This window comes from Crocodylus siamensis, chromosome 10 (assembly GCF_052110815.1).
Source record: "Crocodylus siamensis isolate JL-2025a chromosome 10, ASM5211081v1, whole genome shotgun sequence".
Classification (NCBI taxonomy): domain Eukaryota; kingdom Metazoa; phylum Chordata; order Crocodylia; family Crocodylidae; genus Crocodylus; species Crocodylus siamensis.
The window spans coordinates 16,275,642-16,302,298 of NC_143404.1; the positions used below are offsets into that span (position 1 = coordinate 16,275,642).

At 39.5% G+C, this 26,657-nt stretch overlaps 1 protein-coding gene across 5 annotated transcripts in view; it reads right to left on the bottom strand.

The window, feature by feature from the left end:
* Window positions 1-3,231: 3,231 nt before the first annotated feature.
* Window positions 3,232-26,657, bottom strand: part of SFXN1 (sideroflexin 1) — a 40,246-nt gene continuing 16,820 nt past the window's right edge. The window contains exons 2-12 of one of the 5 annotated variants that reach the window (XR_016444421.1): window positions 24,563-24,737; window positions 23,656-23,826; window positions 19,659-19,757; window positions 18,935-19,010; window positions 17,597-17,682; window positions 14,840-14,967; window positions 13,680-13,729; window positions 7,476-7,594; window positions 6,854-6,903; window positions 4,978-5,025; window positions 3,232-3,334 (exon numbers count right to left, since the gene is read on the bottom strand). Coding sequence is in view for 1 of the 5 variants with exons in the window: in XM_090064472.1 (XP_089920598.1) it covers window positions 3,238-3,334; window positions 4,978-5,025; window positions 6,854-6,903; window positions 13,680-13,729; window positions 14,840-14,967; window positions 17,597-17,682; window positions 18,935-19,010; window positions 19,659-19,757; window positions 23,656-23,826; window positions 24,563-24,737 (980 nt within the window). In the remaining 4 variants the exon portion in view is untranslated. Of the gene's footprint in view, window positions 3,335-4,977; window positions 5,026-6,853; window positions 10,734-13,679; window positions 13,730-14,839; window positions 14,968-17,596; window positions 17,683-18,934; window positions 19,011-19,658; window positions 19,758-23,655; window positions 23,827-24,562; window positions 24,738-26,657 lie in introns of all 5 variants that reach the window. The other 4 variants (XR_016444419.1, XR_016444418.1, XR_016444420.1 and 1 more) reach the window with 4 other exon arrangements.

The window sequence follows — 26,657 nt, forward strand, 5'->3', positions numbered from 1 at the left end:
TCAGCACAGGTAAGTCAGATTTGTATATGATCAGGCATAATCTCCTTCGCATATTCAACATTCCAAAATTTCAAATCATTGTGCTATCTTAACACACAAAACTGCCAACCTGACAGTAAATAGACCGTGTGCAAGTAGTATAAGCATAAAATGTTCCTAGAAATAGGAAGGGGACAGAGTGAGGGATTTAGTGTCTGAGATTGCCAGAACAGTAGTGGTGTTACGGAAAAATGGTATGCAGGGTGAGAAGTTCTGCTTGCAACTTCCATTGGCTTTCACTGGAAGATAGGGGACCCACTGCCTTTTTAAGCAATTCTCCTCCCCTCTCCCCCAGTATTTATTGTGTCACCAGTATGTTTTTCCTCCCCAATATTAAACATGTGGGATCTCAAAACGGAGTCAAAACATGGCTGATATTCAACATCAGGCTTTTTTTGTAGAAGCATAAATTAGTCGTACCCACCTCTGTATGTTAGTGCAGCTGTATAAAAGCTGTTTATGGCAGCCCATGCATTAAGAGTCCCCAAAGAGAAAAATGCTGATTGCTTTAGTAGCTATCTTCATACATCAGTACTGAAAATCACTGAGATACAAAGCATGAGGAAATACTCTCAAATATACCAAAAAAATACAATGGAATCTATATTTGGAGAACACCAAAATGAGAGAGAAGCATTCATTTCAATCCGAGTTTATTTGATAGTTCATCCAGTTCAGTTTAAACATGACATTAACTCTGTCAACACTGGCAAGACATTAAGCTAATACTTAAATTAAAAACATAGTCAGTCACCTCATCATTTAAAATTATATTCCCCAACTGGAAATATTAGTTATTCTGTTTTACCAGTTTTCAGAAAGAGTTTATTGCACTTTACTTGCAAATAGTTTTTAAAAACATTCTATTTCTAAGACCAGGATAAATTGCCTGATCTTTATACTATTTTGTTCTGCTTAATACAATGAAACTGTACAGTTATTTCTGTATAAAAGCATTAATAGACTGAAGCTTCAAAAAAGGAAATTAAAAAAAATATATATACTCATGGTATATTTTTGTCCTCAGATCTATACTTTGGTCACTGAAGAATCACTTTTAACAAAAAGCTATCAATTCTTTTTAAACTAGGCTATATCTTTCATATAGAGCAATGATTCATTTGCAAATATCAGCATTTTGGAAAAAAAAGTGAGTTCACATAAAATATTGATTGCAAGAGTTAAAAAAAATAACAATTGGAGAAATGGCACATTTAAAAACTAGACAAGCTCCTTTAAATAGGAGACGGTAAATCATTAAATAAATTCCTTCCTAGCTCTTCGACCACCATGTATACAATTGTAGTTTTGTCTTTCATTTTTTCTCTCAGAAATATTTATTGCAATAAAGGAACCCAAGGCCAGAATTCACTGGGGAAACCAGCTCAGTCTGACTAGAAAGGTTAAGACAAAAAAAGTGAGGTTTTGTAATTATGGAAGAAATACAGGTAAGGCTCAGTGGCATTCAAGGAGACTAAAGCTTCAGATCTGTTAATCCTTTCAGATTAAAGATAAACGTAACAACCATCAAGCAAATCTCTGCTTTATGAGAAAATTCACTCTGATCACACAGTCAAGCAAAAACTGCCACTATTGTTCTCTAAACTTTCAGACGTTAGCTATGCTATCTAGTCTCTGCATAACAACAACATACCGTCAGTAAAACACCATTGTTTTGTATATTACTTTGAACATCTACAAGTGTTGGGCCAATTTCTTTGCTAATGCAAAATGGCACAGCTTCAGAAAACCTGCTCCAATATACATCAAACGAATTTGACCCTTGAGGTGTAAGCTCTCTAGAGTTATATTAGGTATACTGTACATTAAATATAGAGCAGCATTGTAAACACAACGGGGTGTAGACCGGCAATGTTAATAACATGATGGAATATAATCAGAAAAAAAGTGTTTGGGTCTATTTTGTACAGTAATGGATTAAAACGGAAGTATATGATGTGCTTTCTCTGTGCTCCTCAAGAAACAGAGAGGTTGAACACACGGCCCTCACGTGAAATGGAGAAACACACTGTAGTGTTGTAACAATGTTCTGTTAGAAATGAGAGCATTTTGAATAGGCTGAACACAACAGGGCAGCATGTGTTGAATATAGTTAAAATAGAAATGCAGGAACTTTTTATGGAGTCTATAGATTTCAAGAAAGAAAAACAAGGAAAGGAGAAGAAAACCCCCAAACTATCCCATGCTGCTATCTCTGAAGTCAAAACCTGAAGGTAAACAGGGCATGGTCACCAGCTGTTCTTTGGGGTTATTCCTCCTAGGATAATACGGGACAAGAAGGGCCTGGAGAAGCAGATCTGCGGTCACTGCTGGAACTGCAGGATCAATAACACGTACAAAGGGACTTCTGTCCCAAGTGGAGGGAGAACAGGCAGTACATTTAAGACAAGAAAATCTGATTTTCTTTGGGTGCATCTACACGAGATGTTTACTGCGGAACTGCCTAATTAGCTCTACACTCAACGTCTACACAGGCAGCCCTATTAAGTCACAGAAAACTAATAAATGCCACCATAGGATTTTCAAGTACTATCCTGCAGTGGTGTTCTCAAGTGTGCAGCAACACACACACAGATGCTGATGGGACTGGCTAGAGCACAAGTGTGCTTCAGTGCAGGGGCTGCCTCCCAGTTAGCCCTGCACTGAAGTACCCTTGTGCCCCAACCAGCTCCTCTGCAGCATGCTGAACCAGGTTGGAGCAGCCTTGGGCTGGCAGGCTCACACCCCCTGCCAGTCAGAGCTGCTCCAACCTGGCTCAACATGCTGTGGTCCTGGGTGCATGTGTAGATCTGGGTGCATGTGTAGATGCAGTGCCTTGGAGCAATAAACTCTGGTGGGATATGCACCAGAGTTTACTGCTCCTCATTAATTGCATGTGTAGGTACCCTTTGTGTGCTTGATTTTTTTCCTTTTAGCTGCTTGAGAGCTCAGTGTAAACATTTTGGATATGTGTGGTTAAAGTGTCAGTCAAGACTCAAAGTGGGCAATGAAATAACAAAATGAGTTTTTGTGTTTTAAGAAAATATCAGAAGGAAAGTCTTTACATACATATTATAAAATAATGCAGATGTTCAAAATCATTTAACAAAAGGACAGATCAAAACTGAGCTCTTTTCAATAATGCTGGCACACAAATAAAAATTAAAAAGTTCACAAAATATTCCCACCATCTTTGAATTATAATCCTTTATTAAAATACACCCGTCCTAAATCAGGACTGATCTCCTGGATCTTGGCTTTCAGTTCTGGCTCCAAGCGTGTTACAGACATGGAACTAGGCAAGAGAAAAAAAAAAACATAGGAAAAAGATTACACTTTAATGAATGGTTGAATCAAAAATATGGATAATGATGCATCTGATCAAGGCTTGTGGATAAGCAAAGGAGACTTCAGATTTCTTCCTGTTCTACAGGGAGAATTCAGATTCTGAGACTCGTAGCAATTAGCCTAATTTGACTGATAATAAATTGTTCTGCGGATGCAAGAAACGGCTGCTTTACTGTTCTACTGAACTTCAACTCAGATGGTTATGATCCAATGGGCTTGTACATACAAATTGCACCTTGAAAAGGTGTTAACAAGTGTGTTATTCTACTTTGTTGAATCCAAGGAAGTCTTCTACATGTGTAACATTTCTCTCACGAGAAATCAATTCAGCTGACAAACCATACAGAGCTGCAATGTTCCAAATACATTAAAAAAAATTACCCATAAAATTAGCAAATCAATTCAATACGTTAGGGTGAAATTCTAAAAGCACTAATCTGAACCAAGAACTGACTACTTTCTCCATCCAACTCAACATAACCCTGCAATGTTTTTTGCTCTACATTTCTTAAACCTATCTTTCTCTAGCAGGAAAACAGTATCTAAACTGTACTGCTGGGGTGATGAGAATTACAGTAGCATAAGCATTAAGCAAGAGATGAACAAGCCTTCTGGGTTTCAGAAATCAAAAGCTAGTGAAGCTGTCCTCTAAGTCTTAAACAAACCCTTAAGCTCCAATTTCAATATTTAATTTATTGCTTACTTGATGCAGCACTTTTGATTCCAATGAATAATACAAGCAAAACGTAAAACAACGGAAGTTTTAACACGTAGATGACAAATCTAGTTGCATTACAGCTACACTTTAAATGCAACCTGTCCATGTTTCTTTATGATCTCAGGGACACGAATGTTAGTTTTAAGTCTGTTTCTGAACTATTAATTATAACTGAAAATATATTAAAATAGACGCAAAACTCTCGTGGTTAAAATCCTATTGGCCAAACCACAGGCAGACTACAGTTAAATTGATGTTTATAATTCAGAGAGAATTCCCAAGTGAAAGTGAATAGGATCTCAAAATGCGTATCCATTCAACCACCACCATAATGCATAAAAATGGAACTTTAACTCCTTTCACTGACGCCAGGCATTAGCAAGTCTAAATTTCTTGTCCTGGCATTCAAGTCCCTATATTGCTCAACTCCAATCTGTATTCCTCCTCCTCTTTCTTTTTCATTTGTGCCATCCTCTCTTCCATCAATGATGCCAACCTTAAAGCTTTCTTTACCTCCTTCCAAGAAGCTCCTATGGACAGGAACGCCTTTCAAACCTGGTTCTCAAGCCATCTTGTTCAAATCTCATCTAAAAAATAAGACTAAATTTCTGATGCTCTACCTGTCAGGGGTTAACAATTCTATTTGCTTAGAGGTTTATTATTCCCTTTTAAGTTGTACTTCTTCCTTACTGTGTATCTTTGGTAACCATTTCCCCCCCCTTTGTGCCTGTATTTTGGATCCAACACTTATCATATCAAAATTTAAACTACAATTTTGAATAGCAAGGACCATTTCTTTCCTTGTTTCTTTGAAGCATTCTGTGTGCATCTGGATCTCACCATTCATGTAACAATAAGAAAGCCATTTGTACCTTTTCTGAGGGAACAAAGCACAGCACAGAGGCGTAGCAAACACCAAACTACAACAAAACAAAAATGAGATACAGGTATTAGTTTAAAAGCAAAATTCTGAACAGACAAAAGCAGGGCACTCATAGGAAAGTAGCCATTTCATTCTCATTACTTTTCATGCATGATAGAACAAGAATGAATGAAGTCCATCTTCCACTGCCAGGCCCCTTATATAGTCCCTCTATCTCTCTGAAGACTGCAAAGAGATGCATCACTGCCACTTAAATATGTGGAGAATTTCAATTTGGTGGCATATAATTCATTTCAAATGTCACAACATAAGGAGCTAGGCGTTGTGAAATCTACTGATTTTAATGCAGGTTGAAGAAAGGCATCACATTACAGGTTGAGATTCAACATTATCCCTTGCACAGGCAGGGTGCTTGTACACGACAATCATCACAATGTACACGTGATGAAAATGTTACTTGTATGGCTTAATTGTTGCAAACTTAACTACATCTGGATGTAGTTTAGTCTGCAACATTGCAAGTTACAATGATGCAGCTGGCAGCTCGCCCCCCAGTTGCGGGAGAGGTGGGCAGGCTCTGCAGAAAAAAAGATTGGGCCTCTCACTGCTTCTGCCTTCAGCAGGCTCCTGCAGTTGGCAGGATGCCTGGCGTTGCCCAAGAATGGGCTGGCTTGCCCTTGGGACAGTGCGAGAAGGCAGCAAGAGGGTGGTGAGAGCTTTCTTGGCCTGTGAAGGTGGTGAGGATGGTGCATGGGGTGTAGGGCTGCCTGGGAAGGCTGCAAACTTCCTTGAACCCACCCCATGCACCATCCCTGCCACCTCTCCAATTGACAACACACCCAGACACCCTCCTGTTCTGCCCGAGGGGCAGGGCAGCCTGTTGTCGGGCAGACCCAGGTGTTCTGCTGGCCTCAGAAGCAGCGAGCGGCCTGATCCTTTTTTGGTGGAGCTTGCCTCTCCTGCAGCTGGGGGTCAGGCCGCTGGCGGGATGAGTGGCCCCTGAACTATGGGGGCCCCCGGTCTTCTGTCTGCCGTGGTGATGCTCCCCAGGGCCATCTGGGTGGGGTGCTGGCGGGCCAGATGCTGCCCCAACTCAGGCAGCATCCGGCGTGATCCAACTCTTCCCCAAGCTCGCCTGCTGGAAGCCCATCAAGCGCTGCTCCCTAGGCAGGCTCAGGGTAGAGTTAGACCAGGCCGGGTGCTGCCTCTGAGCTGGGGTAGCACCCAGTCCAACAGCACGCTATCCGGGAGGCCCTGGGACATTGTTCCTGCCGAGGGAAGGACCGAAGCCCCCTGAAGCTCAGGGGTTGCTCAGCCCACCAGCAGCTCATCTGCTGGCTGCGGGAGAAGCAGACAGGCTCTGCTAAAAACCAAAAACAAGCAAAGAAACAAAAGGATGGGGCCCCTCACCTTTGCATGACAGAAAAATTGGAACAGTTTAGTCCTCAGGGTTTTATTCTATGCCTCACCCTTTCAATTTAGGGGGCACAGAATAAAACCTTGGGGATTAAACCCCCGTCCCATGTACAAGTGCCCACAGTGATCAAAACCTCATTTTTGAATCAGCTGCAAGACAGAGTTCTATTCTTTGCTGATTTGGTTTAATAACACTATCACCAATAGCTGTCATAGGAAAACCATGGAAACAAGACCTTTTTCTGTTTCAACAGGTAGTACTGAACAAAATGAGATGTAAATAATACAGTTTTGCTGACATTTCACAGAAGAAATGAGCCACTTTAGTTGTTTGTTGGCTTTCCTTCCTAAATCCAGATACACCAAACTTTTAAGGGAACTCTAGCCAACTCAAAGATAGCAGATGCCTCTCAAAAATAGCAGCAGACAAGCAATCTAAAGGAACTCACCAGAATCCAACTAATCCAACTTGAATGGGGGCACTCATCCATGGGAATCGCTGTGTTAAAAATAAATATTTCAAAGTGAGTATGATGTCTTTTTCCCCCCCTCCAGGTTTTTGGATGTTTCTTATAGTATAAGAAGCAGACTGACAGCAGTTAAAATCTAGGCACAGTGCAGACACATGCAAACTCTGCAGATACCTGACCTGCAATAACTTACTTTGACCCTGATCTCAAATACTGCTGCTCTGAGAACCTGCTCCAAAGCTCTTTGGTATCAGTGGAGTGCCTCCCATTAATATTAGTGTGCATTAGTCTACTGAGAACTAGATTTCCAGATGACTGACCACTTATTTTATTCATAACTTGATCCTATCTTGAGTCTAGGGACTAGCTCCTAGGTAAGGCTGCCTTATGCCAGCACACTGTAGCTACGAAGCCAGAGTCTGGTCTGGGAGGTTTCCCCCACTGCAACTGAAACCCTACATTAGCACTGAACAAGAGTAGACTCTGATGGTACACCCCACTTCTCCAGCATAAGGAATTTGGCTAAGACATCATTAGTCTGTGTTGATTCTTGGTTATAGCTTCAGTCTCTTGGGGACTATTATGCTATTCTAACTTATACCTGAGAGCTTTCTTGGCCTGCAGCAGCTGTCACCCGAAAGTCATGGGAATGCCAACATAAGCTATGTTCATATCACCTTCCCTCACCACATACACTGCATGTTTCTCAGCTATCAGTTCCTAGAGATAAAACAAGTACAGCACAGTTGTGAGAGCCTTACTCCCCTTGAAATTAAAGGAAAAATAAATAAATAGAAACTGTGATTTCTTTTTTTTTTTTTTTAAAGTAAAGCAATATAAATATTGTGCATATATGCGTGTATAAACAGGAACTAAATAAACAGGTATGGTTATTTTGTTACATTGCACTTTTTTGCAGTTATCAATTGTACTGATAAAAAAGGAAAAAGGAGGCTTTTTGCAGATCCTTAGATTATGTTTTAAGAGATTAAATAAAAACTGGTTAGAATTTTAGCTGGAGTTAATCACTAATGAAATGAAACATATTTTAAGAAGACTGCTGTGATGGGCACTGGCATTACCATAAAATGAATCCCTCCAGAAAAGCATGACACGCACAATTGCTACCATAACAGTATGTGGATTTAAAACAAAACCGTTAATTAGTCACAATTACGCACTGCAGTGGATAAGTATAAAGTTGATGTTTCCGTGAGAAGCAATCCTAAAGCTGTGAGGGTTGTGGGGGGACTGGTGAACAAAAGACAGAACTGAGCGTCAAGTGTTTTAAGGGGGGGGAAATGGAAATGCTAGGGAATAAGGACCATGTTTAAGAAAGTATGACAGCAGCAGTGCTAATTAATTGCAGCAAAGAGAAGGAAAACAATAATAGACCAAGCTCTCTCTCTCAGGACTGAGACAGAGGAAGTAACACAGCTATTCATTCCCCTCTGTTGGAGACGGTCTGAAGTCCAAAAATGGCTGCAGAAGAGAACTGTCCAATTCATCAATTATCTGAAAAAATAGATAACAAAAAAGGCAACTTTGTCAAAGGAGTGCCCCACTCAGTGGTGCCCCACTGTTCTGGCATTGCACTCAAATGCCTTCATTGCACTTTTGCCCCAGAAATATTTGTGCAAAAGACTTCAGTTTTTTCCACATAGTGAAAGTTAAGAAATGATGACAACAACACTGGGGGAATAAGAAAAGGCCTCAAAGATGGTAGTGTTTGTGCCTAATCACAGCTCACAGAATAGGATCAGAGGACTGTGGGATTATTCTCCTTTCTATGTTTCTGGGCATACAAATCAGATTCCTCACTCTGAAAGACTGCCCGTAGGAGAACTGATGGCTGACTCCAAGCAAGAGACAATGAGAGCTGAGCTATTCCTACAGTATAAAGGCAGTGCCCCAGTTGGGCATAACATTATTTCCCAAAAAGACAGAGCAAGGCTTTAACTACCTTGACACAGGGTAGTATCTAACCTTCATCTGAGTGGGACATTACACTAGAAAACACAAGTGTGTTCAGTAGTACGACTAACGGTGACAAGTTCATTTCACAGAACTTTCATTATAAAAATATCTAATAAGTAGAAACTTACGGCCTTTCTTTTCCAAAAATGTTGTCCAAACACCTCAATGTTAGGGGAGGAGAAGATGAAGCTAAAATGGCTTAGTTTTAGAAACTGTATCTGGGAAGGGCAAAAACCCCACATGCCTAAGCAGCAGAAATGTACACTTAATAAACACAAGCAAAACGTGCATCAGTACAAAGTGATAACAAAATCCACAGAAGTGTAAGATGATGAAAAAATGTAATGAACTAGAATTCTATCGTTTGACCCAGCAAGGCAGCAATTCTGACTTTAATTTCCAGATATTGTGTGTGCTAGGCTTAATGACATCACGGTTAGGTAGCACACACAGAAGATGCAGAAAGGATAATTAAAGTTAAGCAAAAAAAGGCAAGCAGGAGCAGTGGGATTTTAGCAACTGCTTCATCTTTTGTTGAATCTTCCAGATTGCTAATAGTGCATAATTTCATTGAACAATAAAAGGACAGACAGAGGGTCCCTGAATGCATCATCTCTTGGTCATTTAAGAATAAAGTTAAGTAAAACGAGACTGTAGAACAGGTGCTCTTTCTAGGTACGGGAGAGTTGGGAGCAGTTGTTTAAGTTGCAGACTAAAAATATGATTAAATGGTTATAGTGCATTAAAGGAAAAAAAAAAGGGAAAGGAGTCAACTTGACTATCAGGAATGGTATGCAGAACAAAGCAGAGAGCAGGTACTGATCTTGATTGCGGGATGAAATGGATTTGTGAAGCACATCAGAATGGATTTAAATGTCTGGAAAAAAATTCAGACAACAGGAAGTTTAAAAAGGTTGTTTGTTTCTTCCAAACAGTGACCCAAGAAGAAGAGTTTAAACACAGCTGAAATTAATCTATAAACCCTCCATTTTTGAAGAACCATAGTCTTACTGCTCCTTCTATGGGTGGCTGATATAATGGCCTGGCTCTTAGACCCAGCTAGCCAAACACGAGTCAACAGAAATGAAGAAAACAAACAATTAACATCCTGATGATCAAGAACCACTGCATTGCTTCATTATGAATTATACTTACTCAGTTTAGGGAAAAACATATGGACATACTTTAGTGCTTTCAAAAGGAGAAATAATCAGGTTTGTCAAAAAAATAAGCATGCTTATATGTTAGTGATGCTTAGCACTACTTACGAGGTACTCTAGTATAATGTCTTGTTAGCATTAAAATGCTCTCATGTAAAACAATGTGCGAGAACACAATGACAATGCTTTTCCAAGACAGTAATGTTCACGTGTCTTTTAAATTGAACTGGAAATAAGACAAGATCCCCCTGACATTGTTAAAAAACAATGAAATAGAACAGAGATGATGCTCTATGGTAGAATATAAAGAAATGCAGGCTGCTGAATGACAACTGCTAGTTTATTTTCTGGCCTTCTGGTTATCATCTGCCAGTGATGAGCTTTGGCAGATGCAGAAGAATGATTTTCTGGAATGCTGGTGGTGTGCAAATCAGAGTGAAACAAATGGGTTAGTAAAGCAGTTTGTAGATGGTGTCACAGAACTGCATGTGGGATGGTGCTTCTGGAAGCCTCAAGAGGACATGCGCAAGCTGCTTGTTAAAAATGCAGCTCATTCCTTAATGGGTTTAGAGCTACTCTATTATCAAGTGTTACCACTGACTAACTGCAGAGCAAGGTTTCACCTGAACTCACAGTCTCTGAAGCTGAGGGGAAGGAACAGGAGAGCATGATGGTACCAAAGAACACTGAGTAGCCACTGAAGAAACATCTCCTGTGTTGATCTGAAAAATTCACAACACCCTTATGTTGATTATACTGCACAATGAATAAAGGATGTTTGACGCCGACCCTTGTGGAATCATCCTTCACTCTTCTTGCCACAAAATCTCATGTTTTTCTCCTAGTTAGGTGGATATGACAGACATGACATTCCCTCACGGTATGAATGCACAGAATTAATCTGAACTTGCAACTCCTTTGATTTCAGGAGAGAAATATATGTGGTATTTTGAATATTCATTTTTCAAGTTTGTTGCTGTTGTATGAGCGGCTTGTAATGATGCCTCATGTAGTCTTAATGGTCAAAAGGAAGTCCAAGGACGAACAGGCAGGCCAATCAGTATGACTTATTTAAGCTACGGAAAATGCAATTAGCATACAGTGGAGCTTCGCTTCTCACGCAGGACAGCCATTCAGTTTAAGTTTTCCACACACATTTCAATTCCAGAATTCAACAACTAGGTGCCCTGTATTAGCAGTGCTATAAACACATTTTTTTTAAAAGAAAAAAGCTGCCCTCAGGAAAAATGTAGTTTTCTAAATTTGGGGAGAAAAGGAAGATCAATTAAGTAGTTGTTAACACACAGTTTTCATTGCTGAAATACAACTGCTAATCTAAACTCAACAAATCCTAAGATTAAGAAAAACAGACCTAAAACAAATAGAATTTTAAGACTTCCTTGGGGTAACTAAACACTTCATCTAAAACTTGACCCAAAGTTAAAACACCAAATCAAACAAAACCACTTTTACAAGGGATTATCAGGAAGATATTGGGCGCTGACAGATGTGCAGTCCCCGCTGTAACTCATCGTGCTTCACAGAAAGCACCATGAGTTACAGTGACCGCCCCCCCCACCACGTGCAACCCAACTGTTGGGTTGGCAGGGGTGGGGGATCAAGCTCGACTTCGGAGCCGATCCAGGAGGAGCTGCGTGTCTATGGCCTCTCTTGCCTAGGCCCACCACCCCCAGGGGGAGAAGGGAAGGAGAGGGGTCTGCGGGCTGGGGTTTATCCAGCCTGCACTGAAGGGAGGGCAGGTGGATTAAAACTCCCTTCCAGTGCAACCAGGCAAACACCAGCCCGCAGCTTCGTCCCCCTCCCTTCTTCCCCTCCCATCCTGCAGACAGCACTGAGGGTGGGGCTGGGCTGCATCAACCCAGCCTTGTTCGTGTGCTGGGACTAACAGAAGTTAATGAAGCTGCTCCACTTGGAAGCACCTTCATCTGAGCCCTCATTATATGAAGGTTAATTTGTTGCACGATCGAGCATTTTTAAAGCACTTTGAAGCTGTGCACTTCTGTCAAGGCATAGCTGTATAGCACTTTCACAGTGACAAACCATCTCTTCTGTCAGCACCCTATATGTCCTTACTGCTCCTAACAACAGGCAAACATTCTCATGCTGCTGGCTATGCCTGACCACTGTATCTCTCCATAGCTATCAATGCAAAATTCAGTCATTAGCTTGAATGGGCAAATATGAAACCAACCCTTAGCACTGAAGAAAGCCATGACTTTGGTATCTCACCTGAAATCTGCATATAATTCACAGCATAGTAACATGGGAGCCCAAGTCATAAATATTATCACTGTTCTTTTTATACATATGTATTTTAGTTTATGTTTAAATTCACAGATTAAAAATGCATGTAAATTGAGGGAATTTTTTTAGAAAAAGGGCTTTGTATTTTATTAATGTAAATATAAAAAATACACTTGATGAAACATGCCATTGTAGCAGCTGGCTCTCAGAATTTTAAAGGATAATTTTTAAACCAAATTTTTAAAATACTACTTCACAGCAGCTAAGTAGTGACTCTATCTGTTGACCAATGCCTAAAAGAACAACTTTGAAATTATGCATGCTATATTTCTTTAAAAAAAAAAAAAAACCCTAAAAAAACCCAACAATGCAATAACTGTAAATACAGAAATGGAATAGACTTATTGAAGTGAGAGCAGAACAATTTCACATTCTGGGAAGTATCTTTGAAGAGAAAATCATAACATTTTCATTACATTTGGAGAGGTATACACAGTTTGAGAGGGTAAAGGTGGTCTAGAGATAGCATAAATGTTATTGGAAAACAGATGGCAACATGTGTGGGGCTCACAGTATTAAACTTGAGGGTGTAGCAAGTAATCCACTCATTCCTTTCATAAAGCTTTCAGGCGGTCCTTAGGTGAAGGACTGGTTAGGTGAAAATATTATAAGTCACAGAACCTTTGAGCAGAAGAAGCTTTGAAAGCACTTCACCAACCTGAGGCCAGCACAACAGCCTTATTCCTGCTGTACAGATGCAAGAACTGAAAGTAAGGGTAGAAGACAGGGTGGGTTTTCCTGGACATCTCATCCAGGCTTATATTAATTACTACAGCCACAATCCATCAAAATACTTAAGTATATGCTTATGATCAACTGACTTCAACAGATTTTATGCACATGTTGAAGAGTTAAGCATATACTTAATTGCCTAGGTGGGGGAAGGACTTAGTTCCCTCAACTTCCAGTGTCTTCAGTATCAACTTAGGGGGCTCAGTATCTTGAAATAACTTCTCAAATGCGCACAGGGCAAAAATGGCTTCCCCAAGGTCAGACAGAGCTTTTTAACTGGAAGCCCAATGCCTAAGCAATCAGACAGTGTTTCCACTGAAATCATTTAATAGATTTAATTGACATAACTGCGTAACAGAAAATATTTCAAAATGCTTCAATATGAATATTTAGAAATAAAAATGTTCCTGACATGAGGGAATATAGTGGCATAGACTTCCTAGTTTTTAGTATCTGTGTGTACCTGGGATTAAGCAATTTAAGCAGCATTTTCTGAACATGAAAACATGGGATTTATTAAAAATATAACACATTCTTTCTCCATTCATTTAATATTTTGTATATGAATACAACCAATATGTTTTAGCACATAAATGAAAACTGAGACTCACTTTTAAAAATGCTTTCTTTTCCAAAGCATTCATTATAAAGGGAGGAATGGCTGAAAGCAAAAAAACAAAACACAATACTTGGTTAAACCTTTGCAAACATTTTGTTTCCTAACAACATTTGTGCAGCCATTTAGAAAACCAGGTTAGAAGCTTGAATACACTTTTATTGCTTCTTACACCATGAAGGTTCAATTATTTATATAGCCTAGTTATGGTAGTTTCAGTATTTAAATGTCTCTAATAATATGTCCACAAGTATTTTTTGTGGACAACTCAGTCTACAGCATGTCTCCCCATTTTGGAGCCGTCTTATCTTCTCTTCCCTCTTGAAGGGCTCCTTTTCTATTTTGCAGAGGCTGCGAAGTAGTAGCATCCTTTTCATTCCCTCATTCTGGATCAGAAAGAGCAACCCACTTTCAGTAAGCTTAGAGCATGTGTTAGTGGGAGCCACTAACAGCAGCAAGTGATATACCTTGGGGTCTCTATGCAACTTGGCATTTATTAGCCTGCCCACCTGAAGTCCAACATTCATTACCAGAGGACGAGCTTAAATTATTTTTTGCAGTCCCTTGTATAAATATGCCAGTTTCAGTAAAATCATCTTAATTGAGAAATCTCAGTGGGTGGCCTCTCTCAAGCAGCTACTCCAATTAAAAAGAACCCTATTTTCAAAAATTACTTGTTAAAATTTGAAAAGGAAATGAAGGACTATAGTAAAGATTTCACTGCTTTTTATCACAACTGAACCCTCTTTCACCCTCTCAACCCCACTACTACTAGCCTCATGCACCTTTACCATTATTTGAACATATGGGAATTCCATGCACGTTTAAAACCTGGCGAAGAGCTCAACAACATGGCACTGGTTAAATGCACACATCGTTAGCTCTTTCTTTCTTATTTGAACAGAACTATCCTTTATAATTTCCTTCCTAGAGAAGCATCCCAACAGATTTTCTGTTTGATTTAAGTGTAGCACACAGAATCTTTGTATCATCTTCTGGGGTGTCTGAGCAGAAGGAAAAAACACTGTCTCCCATTTGAGGAGGGGGTGGTCTATTAGAAAATCATTGATATAGAATTCAGTATAAACAATTTTTCCTACCTTTTTAATTATAAAAGCTTAGGACAATGATTCCATTTCACTGAAATGTACTAACCCATGCCAGGCGCAGCCATGAGAATCCTTGAGATAACCACCTGAGTAATGGCCTGCTGAGCAGCTTTGGTAGATTCACCCAATCTGTTTCCATTTTCATCAGTAACTGGGATACCATATTTCAGTTCCCTGTTGAACAACAACAAACAGAACAGTTTAGCAACCATTCCTGGCATCCATTTTTGTCCATTTCTGGAATCTACTTTTCACTGTGCTAATTCTACAAATTATTTCCAAATAAGAAAACTTACCATTTTACGAGCTTTACATGACTGTTTCATTATTAAAAGTAAACACTTGCTTTGCAATCTTCTGCACCTAACATAGAAGGTTGAGGGAAATAAAGATGCTAAGGAGATAATTAAAGGCTAATTGCAACCATAACTTACAATCAGTGATCTGTCGTCTTCTTTTTATGGAGTTTTTCCACTTTTAGCATCTTAGTTTTAACTGCCAATATTCCAATTGTGTAGGATGCAAATTAGGCAAAGAAAGGCTGCTTTTTTTAAAAGACATTATTCTGAACAGACCCCTACTTTTGCTGTCAAGGGCAGGGCTAGGAATTAAAGCTAATATGCTGGACACTGACGGACATGAAAAAAAACCCCAAAACCATATTCTATTGGAAGAGGCAGTGTGTGAGTTGGACCTGGCTTACTCAACATCTGTATAGACTGGGCGCTCCACAGCAGGGCTTTTCCAGTGCTTTTATTTAATAGCTGATTGAATGAAAAAGCTAGCGTGGATCTCTACAATACTGTGATTATGGTTGCTTTAGACATGCCTGTTCGAGAGACAGAAAGGTAATCATTCTAGTGCAAATAGCTGACTGAATCAGCTATTAGATAAAAGTGCCAGAAAAGCCGCACTGAAGCGCCCAATCTATACAGATGTCGAGTGAGCCAGGTCCAGCTAAGGTGCTGGCTCTTGTGGGCACGTGTTGGGCTCGGTGCAGAGGTGCGCTGAGTTTAAAGGAAAGCCATGGGGAGAGGACAGCATTATGTCTTTAAGCAGCCACCGTGGCTTAGAGCTCCTGTAAGGCAAGGCCACACAAATGCATGCACACGTGTATCCACACAGAGTGCAGAATCGGTCCTCTTTTTCCCTTCATTTGAAAATGACATGGACCACGGGTTGTCAACTGGGGGTATGCATACCCCCGCAAGTAGTTGGAATGGCCCCAGGGGGTATGTGTCATGGCATGAGGAAGTGACGTGCAGCGGTGGCACGGAGTGGCATGTGCAAGCACGCTGTCCCCTGCCATTAACTACTCTGTGCTGCCGCCATGCGCCGCTGGCTTCACATCTAGCTGGCCGTCAGCAAACCTGCCCCACCCCCGGAAGGGGTACCCACCAGAAGGGGTACACTCCTTAAAAAGGGTTGAAAACCCCGGGTATGGACTAAACTGCCTTAGGAATGAAACCTATGAGCACACCTTTTTACTCTGTCATAGCCTGCATTCTGAACAGGACATCATACCCTTCTCATTTCCTCTAATTTTCTACTTTCTGTTAGATCCATGGAGTTTTGCTTCAGGTAGCAAACATCCGTATAATCTAGGATGATTAAATATAATTCAGAATCTTTATTACTAAGTCACTTGGGCAGGATCTGAAACACTTTCTAAAAGGATTTTGCATCTTCCCTAGTAGAGTGAATGGTAGGGGTGAGCGAAGTGGACCCTATTCAATTTGGATTCAGCCCAAATCAGACATTGATTTGATTCGTTGATTCAGATCACTGTCCCCGATTTGATTCGGCCAAATCCAAATATTCGATGCTGCTTCAGAGAATCAGCGATTCGGACACAGGCACAGCTTTAAATGTTTCTTCTACATACCTCGAGGTACCAGTGTGGCTCATGACCGCTGAGATGCTGGGGTGGATGAAGCATCCCACAGGAATGCGGGGGAGAGACCCCCCGTGTGCTTGACAAAAGTACTTCCAGTCCACTTTTGGGTCCACTGGGGAGCGTGCGGTGGGGGTGGGGGTGGGGGGTTGGGCGATTTGGCGATCAGCCATGGGGGGGATGCCAGGTGCCCCCCTAGACCCAGGAGGTACCAGCTGCCGAGTCCAGGAAGTGTGGGGGGGCCTGCTTCCCTGCAGACCAAGAAGTGGACCAGAAGCAGTTCTGGTCCACTTCCAGGTCTGCTGCTGAGTGCACTGGGGAGCCCCCCGCACTCCTGTGGGATGCTCCATGCACCCCAGCATCGTAGCATTCACGAGCTGCCTGCTACCTAGAGGTACGTAGAAAAAAAAAACCCAAACATTTGAAGCTGTGTCTATGTCTGAATTGCAAAATCTTTTCAAATCAATTCAGAGGGTTCCAATTCAATTCAGAGAGATTAAAGGATCCTCCGAGTTAATTCAGATTTGGAGATTTGGCCATTGAATCGGGTCGAATCTCCGCCGAATCTAATCAGGGACCAAAGCTTCGCACAGCCCTAGTGAATGGCCAAGGAGTCTCTATAATCAAGTGTTGCAGGGCAGGAGTTTACTTCTGGATTTTCAGAGTGATGGGCTAATGGGATATTTATTTGAAGATAACAAAGATAGCCTATTTTATGCTTGACAAAACATTACAAATAAGATTGTATTTTGAAGGTCAGTGTAAAATGCTGTAGGTAAGCTTAAATATTTAAAAATATTACAAATTAAAAAATTCTGCTATTTGGATTCGTTCATTTATAAACTTATTGTTGTTCTTGCAACAAAAAATAAGTCTTATAAATCAATGTGCCACATTTTATTTTCTTACCTTTGCCTCATTAATGGTATATTGATGCAATTAGCAGCAGCTACAGCAGCAAAAGGAACAAAACGTCCTATGAGGGGTGAGACGTGCTGCAAAAGAAGAGAAAGATTTTCAGCGTTTTAAAAAGATCTTAAAATGAAAAAGTAGCTAAAAAAGATTCAGAGCAAAGGGAAAAAATTTGACAAACAACTTTTAAGCAATGACTGTAACATTAGTAGGAAGGAAGGAGGAAAGAGTCTTGGAAGATAATGTCACTCCTGCCTCACATACAAGTCCCCTGACATAGCTATCAGCATAGTAGCAAGGACAGAACTGAACAGACTTAAAAACAATTCCCACCCCCTGGCAAGGTTATAGCTACTATGCATCATTTCTAGCTGCCTTTCACCTAAGGGCACTGACTATACAAAATCTAGTGATTGAATTTACTCTTAAAATAGGTTCTCTTGAACATGTAGTCAATAATGCATTATCTGAAAAAACAAGAGTTCAACAAAAACATGCAAGACAGCTATTTTTGTTAAGGTCCCTCTTTCATGATCATTATATATTTGTTTTTAGAGCTACAGTTTTTAGCCTGAAATCAATATAATGAAAACATACTGCAGTCTAATTCCACAGAATATTCATTAACTCTGTAATGCCAGTTCAGGACAGATTTGCAATGGGAATTCTGTTGTCTGAAAGTTATTTCTGCCGAGTAATTATTTTCTGCGAAAATGTGTTTTAAGCTCATTCGTCACACGCTGGCATTACCAAGGACCTAAGCTAACTATACAGATATATTACAAAAGAAGAAAAGAGGGACCTGTACAAATTACTGAAGTGATTAGAAACTTTACATATTAAGCATCTAGAGTGCAACACCGCATAAGCCTTTCAGCCTTGAAAAACATGGAAAATCCCATGCACAGAGCCAAGACACCGAGATATCCCATTCTCTAGATTCTATATTTTGATGTTCCTTGTATTTAGAGAACCTGAAAAGCTTCACTTTAAAAAAAAGCACTACATAGCAAAATAATGAATTGTTGAAAACTTTTTAATGCTTTAAATCAAGAATTTTGATAAAAGCAAAAACCATATTGGTCCAAGTTTCCTTGATGTTTTCAGATATTCTGAAATCAGCAGTAACTTAAAGTATTAAAATGGGGGTACGCTAAATGATAGGCAAAATTTCTCTCTTTTTAAACATTTTTTGAAGTGGTAGACCAAATGCTTTACATTTTGGTACGTGTGGAACCAAATTTTCCAACAGGCTGAGGTTCAGTCTCTGTTTTTACAGGTGGATTGATAAGTTTTAAATGCTGAAGGTAAGTAAGAAAAAATCTGCAGCAATACCTTGGTTAGTGCATTAAGTCCTAGAGCTGTTGCTACAGCACCTGTGGTGGCAGAAACATAGGCTGTTCCCAGCTGGCTAAAACAAAAATAAAAATATTTACAAGTGCAAAGAACTCTTTAGTTTCTATCAAATATACTGAAAGGGATCTATCTGCTCTATACCCTTCAAAAATTAATGGAAAAACAACACTCACTTCAACATTAAAAGGAGGAATGCAATGTGGGCAAAATATAAGCAAGTCTGAGGATACACTGTCTTAAGTGTTATTTTCAGTATGAAACAAGTTACATAAAATACTTCAAAAACTTCAATAGTGCTACTAGTAGGAGTATTATGGTGGTTATGCAGCACAAATTAATTCATATGGAATCAGATTCCCCTTTTCTTCTCAACCTGTTCAGCATGGGTTCCTTGCACTTGCATGGTCACCACTCCACATGGAGGTTGGGAAAGTTCAGGTTCTACCTTGAATTTCCAGATTACTCTCGTTAATGAAATTCAAAGCTTCTGACCTAGTAACAAGGTAACTTGGCATTTTCCAAGCCTGGCTAAACAGTGCAATAAAGATTTCCATTAAATATTAGTGAACATATTGAAGTCATGTCCAGATAAACAATGCTATTACTTTTATTTTTAAAGGGGTAAACCAATTCTAAATCTCAAATCATTCTAGTAGGATTATTACTTACAAAGATGCTAGAACTATTTGATTTAGTGTCTGACCTGACAGTAATCGGGGCATCCCCACTTCGGTTGGTATAATTTACAATGGCGTTGAAGGACTGGTTAATCCACTGCCAGAAGACTACAGCAGGAGTCGTTCTAAATTTAAAAATATATATACATTGACATTACCAAAAGGCTACACACCAAGAACAGTTAGCATGAACATAGGTAAAGTGATTCAGGCAAATCTGAAATGAGCTTTATTAATAAAATACAGACTGTGTATTGAAACATGCAGAAATTAATAGACAGCCTAGCAGCAGGCTACACAATACAACGCAACCTTAAGTGCTTATTCACTTAGGGAGGTGTATTATAACAAATTGAGATGTTCTCACTCCAAGCTTTATTTCTAAAACACATACAAAAAATTTCTGATATATTGGCAACAGTTAAAGGACAAGCAATCTTTTCTCTATCTTCGCACTTTTTGGCAGTTTGGAAGAGAAGGCTGGACAAATACTTGGCTGGGATGGTCCTTCCTTCAGCAGGAAGCTGGACTGGATGACCTAGCAAGGTCCCTTCCAGCTGTATTTTGTTAAGATCTTGTTTCCTTTTACGTATTAGCAGCTTTTGCTGGAAGTATCCAGAAGACATATACATTGACTGATTAATGAATCCTGTCACCCAAGATGCAGCCATTTCAAAATATTTTTTTGTCTGATATAGTGACATAACTTCTTTTAAAAAAAAAAATCCTGTGACAGAAATTTTCAGTTGCATTCAAGAATCAAAGGATGAATTTTCTGCTCATTTAGTCCAAATGAATAATGATTTAACTACACATTTCCATGGGAAACAAAATGATAGTTCAGTCAAAGTAAAAAGAAACAACAAGGAACCCCTCTCAATTATGTGACTGTCAGCGAAGATCTGCCTCAAGACAGAAATCCTGTTTTGAAGGCATTTAAATTGTTTAGTGGGTTAGTTCATGAAAAACTAAAGATCATGTTCAACTCCCAAAACTTTTATCTTAAAAAGCTAGAATACAATGAATGTGGTTGCTTTAGAAATGCCGGTTAGAGATAGACAGGTAAACCTTTCAGTGTGAAGTCTAGGTTGGAAAACAGCACATTAGCCTCAATGAGAGAGGAATTAGAACATTTTTCAATTAAATCCTGCACTTGTGGAACCTTTTCCATATACCTAAGAATTTTACCTGTAGGTGTTTCAGTGAAAAAAGTTTTTAGAAGACAAACCATTATCAGAGACAGGGCACATAAATCAGCCATCCTTTGATTTGTTCTTATAATCTGCATTGAAAGTAAGTGGGTTTGACTGATTTTTATTATTTATGTAGAAGATTATTCCTGTAAAAGGTTGACTGCTTTGGCCTCAATTCAGCAGAATACTTAAGCACATACAGTTAAATCACTCATGTGTTTAAGTATTTTCCTAGTATTCTAGATAAAATACGAGATAATGTGTTTCTTGTAAACTTTAAATCAGAGCTGTTTGGCCATTCCAGGGAACTACAGCCACTAGTTTTTGTCCATGGCAATTCCTTTCAGTGGAGCATGAACGTTTTCTTTTGCTTGGCAAGTCATTTAGTAGGTGGTGGGAAGTAAAGATAACACAAATGAAGACTGGTGGTCAACATGACAATGTGCTCCAGGAGCAAGTGCTAGCTCTCCCTGACATTACGTAGTAATGACTAGGGAGACAAAGAGGCACTAGACTACATATTTCTCTTGCTTTAAAAGCTTTGAATCCCACATTTAAGGATACAATCTGACAATTGAACCTGTATTCTTTCCCCAAACTTTAGGCTACAAACAGACATTACATATATTTCAAGAAAAAAAACATTTTATCCTGTAACAAACTGCACTCATTCAGATGTCCATGTCCATCAACCTGGAACAAATCCTAGAAAGTTTTGCAGTATAAGAAGGGCTAATAGTTTGTCACAGGATCACATTTTTGTATCAATGACAGAAAAATGGTATTGTATTCAGTCACTCACTAAACCCTGCTTGGGAGGCAATATGTGTACATACCAATTTCAGGACTTTTCTGTTCTGGGACAAACACACGCTCAACTTGTCCAAATGCAATGTCTGCTCTTACCTTTACTTTCAAGTGATTCGAATCTGCCTTTTAATTCCCAAAGACTTCCACCCTCTGAATCAGGTCCCGAAACAACCCCGACACACCAGCTTCTCCCACGCCTTCGCTCCTCTTAATTGTGTGCATGGATTTCCTTTTCCCTACTCCTCCCCCTCACCCACCTATCTTATCCTGTTTGGCATTTGTTCTCTGTTGAATGCAAATATTCTCTGACATTCAGTAAAAAGCAACCTTTTGTCAGAATTTAAAGATAACAAAGCCAAACAGCCACCTCAGGCCAGTGCATCAGCAGAGGAGGAACACAAGCTAAACAATACCTAGATGGCACTTTAGAAGGTGAAGTCCTGAACTTAAATGTCCCACTGTTTCCTTTCCAATCAAAATACAAAGTTTGCAGTGGACAAAAGTCCAGATAATAGGGGAATTTGGCACTATAAGCAAGTAAGGGAAGGATGAATGTAGGATTGTGTCACCTTTGTTTTGTTTGATTTTGAAGGCATGGCCAGGGATTGATCCAGCCCTTAGACCAAGGTAAGTCACCCTAACTTTGGCTTCTTGGATACTATAGTGGTTGCAACAAGATAAACTAGGCCATTTCAATGACCCAGAGCCCCGAGAGTACAGGGTATTCACTATATGCCCTTTCTTGCCCTTGATTTGCCCCTTTCCACTGCTTCCTATGCTGGGAGCAAGGATAGGTAGCATAGAAGAGGCTATGCCAGTGTTGTATCACCCAGGATTTCCCTTTATTCTAGAGGAATCTCCAGTTGTTTAAAACAACTAGGTGACTTCTTTGTATTGCCAAAGATCTGGCCCCAAAACAACTATGTTTTCTAGATTAGGGAATGTCTATAATAGTTTTGGGTCTGACAAACTAACTTAAGGACATGAAGAACAATGGTCATTAGGAAAAGGAATAAAGCTGTCTTCATGATAAAAGCATGAAGGATTAAGAAATGTAAGAAGTTACATTTGTTTTTTTGACACAAATACTCCTGAGTAGGAGGCACACTACTTTCTGAACTATCCACCACATACTCTGGAAATTTTTCTGTGCTCTTTGCATGAAACCTCTGCTTCTTGATATTTTGCCACAGGCTGTTAATATTGTGTGTGTTACTGAAGAATAACTTTGCATAATGTACTGCTTTGATTTTTGATAAACTGAATCATCATATGAACCTGTCATGAGACAAATGTTTCAGAAAACATGCTGTAACATTGATTTCTAGTGGCGCCTGGTACCCAAGATCTTTTAACACAAGATTAGCTATCTTACAAAATGCACCTCTCCTTGAGGGACAAGGAGTCCGTGAAGATAGCTTAAAAATCCCGGCATCAAACACAAGGCTTATACAAACCTCCACTCGTTCTTGCTAGAAAAGTAGTTTCCCCCAACATGATTCCAACGCAAAGAGTGCTAATACAAGTTACTGAAACTGGCCTCTGAAAGTAGGCTCTGTCCAATTTGCAATAGGTAGCTGAAGTGGTTTTGAAGAAAAAAGGAAGTATACAGAGAAAGACCGGCAGGAATTTGATGGTTGATAAATTGGGAAAGATGTTTCATACTTACTTTGCAGACAGAATCCTAATGGGTCAGATCTCTAAAGTTAGAATCCCCTCCTCTTTGTTCTCCAAGTAATTTTCCTATAAGGATGGGCTTTTGGAACAGTCAACTTCCTCAGTTTAAAAGGAAAAGTGGTGAATGAGCAGAAGGAGCTAAAAGCTCATCTTACAACTACTTCTAGAGGAAACCACTAATTAATGGAGGAAGGACAGAATGTAGGGAGAGAAAAAAGAAAGGAGGTAAAATGTTAAATTTAGAAAGGATTTATAAAACATCTTTTAATGTTCTGCTGATCTAACCACATTAAATACTACCCACTTCATTCACTGAAAAAGTGTTTGTATCATCACTACTTACCTATAAAAGGTCATCATGCACCCTGTGATAGTCATGTTCATTGGTACCTGAGCTGACATTCGGCCAATCAAGATCATCTTTTCACCAGTGTCTGGATGAAAAGCTGAATCATAGACATACTTTGCCCTCCAAAGCTCATCTTCGGTCAATCCAGGGGATACCACACCTTGTCTTGGGACAAATTAAAATAAGTGTTATACAAGCCTTCCAAGTATGAATTAACAAGTACAACACCAAGAGATGCTCTGGTCATTCAACTAGAATAAAATTACATGCTGTATTTTAGGCTTCTATTGTATTGTATGCCGGGACACCCAAATGACGAGTACATTTAACAGATTTAGTTTTTAAATACATTGGTGAATATAGAGTATCACCACTCCAATAAAATCATTATGTTGCTGAACTACTGCTGCTAAAAAAAGATACTTCTACCAGCTGGAAGGAATGTAGAGATTTTACAGTATGACTTCTGCTGAAGTCACTAACAATTATGCAGACCATAATGATACTGAAAATTTACCTTCCCGAGAAGCTTTTCAGCAAAAACAGTACAGAAACAAGGCACTATAAAAGCAGTTTTCATAACAGCTCCAATGCCAATTAATATTTTAGAATTAGACAGCACACCCATAGATCAGAGTGCTTGGTAGAAGTTTTCAAACCATATGATTTGCTAATTCTTAACTGTGGAGACTACTGTTTTAAACATCATGCATAGCTTAGCATTATAAGTAACATACCTAGAAAAAGCACTGTTGCGTAGAACATACCTAACAAAAAATCATTGTAGAGATATAATCCCCTACATATGACTCAGACTGAGCAAATAACAATATGACAACTTATGACACAAAGACAAATTGCTGTTGATACTATAACAGCCAAAAATATCCAACCATCATACCTGTAATCATGTATAATTTTTCTTGCATTTTCTAGTTGTGTGTTAGATAATAAAATATTCCTGGGGTCTGTTACAGTAAAAAAATGACTGGCTCTTCCAACAAAAGTGCTTTGATCCCAACGGGGTTCCTTTATATTAATGTTTAATGGTATAGTTGATGACATTTTCTTAAACTCTGTAGAAAGAAAGAGAGATTTCAATTTGATCATTCTTGTAATTCATAATACACGTAGGATATTTAGGGAACTAACCCTCCAAGGTGCCAAATGAAAGCAAACTTCCAATAAAAAGCAGTAGAATGCACAAATGCTGAATATTATACCAGGTACATACCCAGAATGTAATTTATTTAATCCTCATTATTTAGTAAAAACCTGCATCAGACTTAATAATGGGTCTTAGGATGTCATTCATATGAGCTAGCTTAACAGGACAGCAATATATTTATATTTTTATACTAACTTCTCTTTAGACACGTGGTTGCTAATGGTTCTGAGCAAATAAGTAGCTGAATTTGAAGGGGTCCCAAGGAACGGGAATGTTATTAAAAAACAGCTTCACAAAGTACTGACAAACAACTGAAGCTATTCATGTTCATTTTACTTGAACACTCCCCTCATAAGGAACTTGGCAACCAAGATGAAACACAGAAGAAGTGAACAGATGCACTTCAAGAGATATTAAACTCTATGATTTCTACTACTGAATTTTGTGAGAACCCTTATTTAAAATCTCAGCCACAGCAAAAAAGGATTTAAATTATTCTAAGGGTTGCGTTTTGTAAAAATAACTGTATTTTTTTAAAAGAGGCTAGCCAGCAACCTGTAACATTATAATACATGTCATTTTTCCCTAGAGTTTGAATTACACTTGGACTCTTGGGGGGGTGGGGGTGAGAGGTCTGCAAAAAATTTAAAAAGAGGGCTGCTAATCATGATACCCTAATACAAAATCGGAGACCTCTCCAGATTATGATTTTCAAATCTTAGAGATTTTCAAATCTTCTCTCTTATGGGGGGGGGGGAAGGGAAAGGGGGGGACTCAGTAATCCCCCCCCCCCAGTGCTCCATAATTCAAACCCTGCTTTTCCCAATGATACAAAGGTGGGAAGAAAAACACTACCAACTGGTGTCCAGTAACCACACACACCTAGCAGCACTTTGCCACTTCAATAAAAGCAACATTACAGATACAACTCGTGAGTTTCTCTAGTTGCCAAAGACTTGCATGTCCTATAAAAGCAATGTTTGTCCGTGCGGTCCTCAACACAGATGTTTAAGCCCTAGAGCAGTCTGTCTACCCTTGTAAACAACTGTACATTCACATACTCCAATGAAACAAAAATTTGTACAAAAACCCATATGCAAGCAAACACTCGACCCGATGAGATCAACAGAAAGCAAAGACCAAGTATTAATGGTAAGTTTTCAGGATGGAAAGACAAACCACAGGGCCCCCCAGGGATGTGCGTTGGGAATAGTGCTGTTTAACATATTTATAAATGATCTAGAAAAGGGGGTGAGTAGCAAGATGGCTGAATTTGCCAATGACAAAATTACACAAAGTGGTGAAGACCAAGGCAGAGGGTAAGGAACTACAGAAGGACCTGGCATGATTGAGCAAATGGGCAACTACATGGCAGGTGGCAATTCAGTGTAGCTAAGTGTGAGATGATACACCTAGGCAAAAAACAACCCAAACTATGTCTACAGTATGATGGGATTTACATTAGCAGTTACCACACAGGGAAGAGATCTGGGAGTCACTGTGGACAGTTTGATAAAAACATCAGCTCGGTGCTCAGCAGCCATCAAAGAGACATACGAAATGCTGAGGATTACGAAGGGAATTGTGAACAACATGGAAAGCATCATCATGCCCCTTCATAAATCCATAGGGTGACCCTGTGTTGAATACAGTGCCCAGCCCTGGTTCCCTCAACTCAAAAAGGACATAGAAGAATTAGGGAAGGTACAGTGAGGACTATCAGTGGTATGGAGGGGCTTCAACATGAGGAAACACTAAAGAACTAGGTCTGTTCAGTTTAGAAAAGAGACACTTGAGGGAGGGCAGGAGAAGGGTTTACAAAATACTA